This window comes from Topomyia yanbarensis, chromosome 3 (genome assembly GCF_030247195.1).
Source record: "Topomyia yanbarensis strain Yona2022 chromosome 3, ASM3024719v1, whole genome shotgun sequence".
Taxonomy (NCBI): domain Eukaryota; kingdom Metazoa; phylum Arthropoda; class Insecta; order Diptera; family Culicidae; genus Topomyia; species Topomyia yanbarensis.
The window spans coordinates 240,589,026-240,591,697 of record NC_080672.1 but is presented as its reverse complement, the minus strand read 5'-3'; the positions used below and the strand labels follow the sequence as shown (position 1 = coordinate 240,591,697).

Genomic DNA, 2,672 nt, shown 5'->3' with positions numbered 1-2,672 from the left:
TCGGATAGCCTCAGTTCTAGGGATGTCCAATTTTTTAAATTAATCGATTAATCCATAATCGATTAATTTTTCTGCGGTGATCGATTAGTTCGATTAATCGTTCCAAATTAATCGATTACTCGATTATCTAGATGATTAAATTAATAAATATTGGATGCAAAGCGCGTGTTTTTAAAGAACTGTATTTGAATCCCAATGAATAAGGAAATTCGAAAATGTTCTGAAAAGAGTAATATAGTTATTAGAACAAAATATTCGTTTTATAATAAAATAATTAGTTGATTTCTCATTTCAGAACTTTTTCGAATTTCATTATTCATTTCGCGCAGCTAGCGTACAATCTAATAATTGTACATAAAGTCTTATTGGTTTAGGTAAACCACATTGTATCATCTACTGAATTTAAGAAAAGATTTTTATCCAAATTTGGTCCTGACAATCGATTTTTCGTTTTGGTCAATACTTGACCAGCTTTCGAAAATAAACGTTCAGAGGGAACTGAGGTCGCTGAAACACAGAAGTACAAATCAGCATCGGGTCACTGGTTCTCGGCACTAACGGAGTATTAAGGTACTGTCGTAATTCCACCGGAATCCCGCCAGCACTATCCGGAACATGTGCACGATTCACTTCCGTTACTAATGAATCGTGTATTGACCATAAATCGTCCAATGATTCATTCCGTGCGGGATTTTTTTCAACATCACTGGATATTGAAGTCGCTTCGTTTGCCAAATCCTTAATTTGCTCCGCTAAAAAACATGAAAGAATGAGGCCTAAAAATATGAAAAATTGCACCTACCAACAAAGAAAACGGCAGACGATGCGGATAGCGCGCTTTCGAAATGGATTTTTTTGAATCTTGGGTCAAGGAGTGTAGCGGTTGCCAGTATCCTTACTTTTTCGATATCCTTGAAATATTTCGAAATGAAATGTAATATTCTTTGTTTCAATGAGAAGGCTTCCCTTGATTCCAGTTCCATGTTACCGTAACTCTGAAATTATTCAAAACGCAATTCAATATGTAAGATAATCATAATCTGATGTGAATCTTAATACTTACGATTTTGAGTAATCGTACTAGCGGAATTATCTTGTTGCAGGTAACATACTTTTCAGCGGACATCTCAGTTGTTACTTTTTCAAGTGGCTTAAGGGTTTTGCACACTTCTTTAAGAACAGACAATTCATCGGAAGTCGACATTGGGGGGCTTGTAGGAATTATGAGCAATACTCTCGACACGTATCCAGCTATCAGTAAAAACCGTTCAATCATAGCCATGATTGAGTTCCAACGGGTTTTGACGTCCAGAATGAGCATAAGACATTGACCTTCTTTCTTGCCATCTATCACTTGTAGCTTTCGCAATTCCCTCATTGCAGTTTCACTTTTCTTGAAAAATTTAATTATTCGCTTCATTTTCTTTATAAAAATAATCATGTTTTCTTCAGGAGAATTATGTTTAGCATCTTTGATATCTGATTCGTCAACATCTTCATCATCTGAATCAATAACTGGGTCCAGACATGCTCCATACGCTTCGTTATACAAGGGTACAGATTTGCTTGCAATCAAATTCAATGTATGCGCAAAGCAAGGAAGGTGACGTTTTTCACCGAATTGAAGTTTCACGGCGTTCACTATGTTCGCGCCGTTATCAGTTACAACGCATGACACATTATCAAGCTCGATGTCCCAATCATTACAGCAATCCAATAGTAAGTCGGCTATGTATGCACCGGTTTTCGATTGATCGCACTTGATAACTCCCAACAGACAAGATATAAGCTGGAAGTCTGAATGAAACATTAAAGTATTACGATGTGTTTTTCAACATAGCATTGATTGTCTTCATAGAGAAAAGATTTTAAAATTTTAAGTTTTATTTGAAAGGGTCAAATTATATATTCGCGCTTTCGTCCAATGTAAGTTTTCATTAATCTATGATTTTTACATGAAAGAATCTTAAAATGTACAATAATAATAATAATTTTCGGTTTTCTGCGAACATGTTAACACATTTTCAAGATATTTTGTGAATATTCAAATTTACGGTATTCAATTGAATAAGGGACCATTCATAAATAACATAACGCAAAAATTGCCCAAAATTGACTTCCTCCTCACCCCATGTAACAAATTGTCACAAATTTCTCTATCCCTCCCACCCCTATTACATAACAAATTCTTAACCCTCCGGAGGCCGCGTGAATGACTTACTAAACGAGCAGTTGCTGGTGCTCTAAGACGATTTCGTTGGATTTTCAGAGCGGCGTGCACTCGGCGCACAAGCGGCGGAAGGTTTAAAAAAAGTTTTTCTTCAGTATAAACAAGTTACATAACGATCTAGCTTACTCCCTCTCCCCCATGTGTCACAACATGCCACAATTTGTCGTACCAACTCCCCCTCCCCCTAAAAACGTTACGTAATTTATGAATGAATGACTAAGTCGCATTACATGCATATTCGATCCTGTCAGCTAACCAAGCAATAAAGTTGTTTATAAACAACTCGGGGATTTCAGGCTTCTTACACGGAACAATAATGGAAGATTACTCACCATGAATGAAATGTCCTGTTATTCCCAAGTAGCTTTTAACGTTCATCATCTCGGTCCATATAGGGTGATGAGCCTATTTGCGCCATGTTTCTATTATTACCCTACCCATT

The 2,672-nt window shown here is 36.6% G+C and overlaps 1 protein-coding gene across 1 annotated transcript; it reads right to left on the bottom strand.

Annotated features, from left to right (window-relative positions):
* Positions 1-242: 242 nt before the first annotated feature.
* On the bottom strand, positions 243-1,881 carry LOC131689532 (uncharacterized). Its single transcript, XM_058974726.1, has 3 exons — positions 1,064-1,881; positions 803-995; positions 243-752 (listed from the first exon to the last, which is right to left on the bottom strand). The coding sequence occupies exons 1-3, from the start codon at positions 1,808-1,810 to the stop codon at positions 457-459; spliced, it is 1,236 nt and encodes a 411-aa protein (XP_058830709.1). The 5' UTR covers positions 1,811-1,881; the 3' UTR covers positions 243-456.
* Between the last annotated feature and the right edge of the window lie 791 nt (positions 1,882-2,672).

Coding starts and splice junctions, on each gene's coding strand:
- LOC131689532 (XM_058974726.1), bottom strand. CDS start 1,810: ATGTTTCATTCAGACTTCCAGCTTATATCTTGTCTGTTGGGAGTTATC. Junction 996..1,063: donor TAGTACGATTACTCAAAATC/GTAAGTATTAAG, acceptor GAATAATTTCAG/AGTTACGGTAACATGGAACT. Junction 753..802: donor GTCTGCCGTTTTCTTTGTTG/GTAGGTGCAATT, acceptor CATGTTTTTTAG/CGGAGCAAATTAAGGATTTG.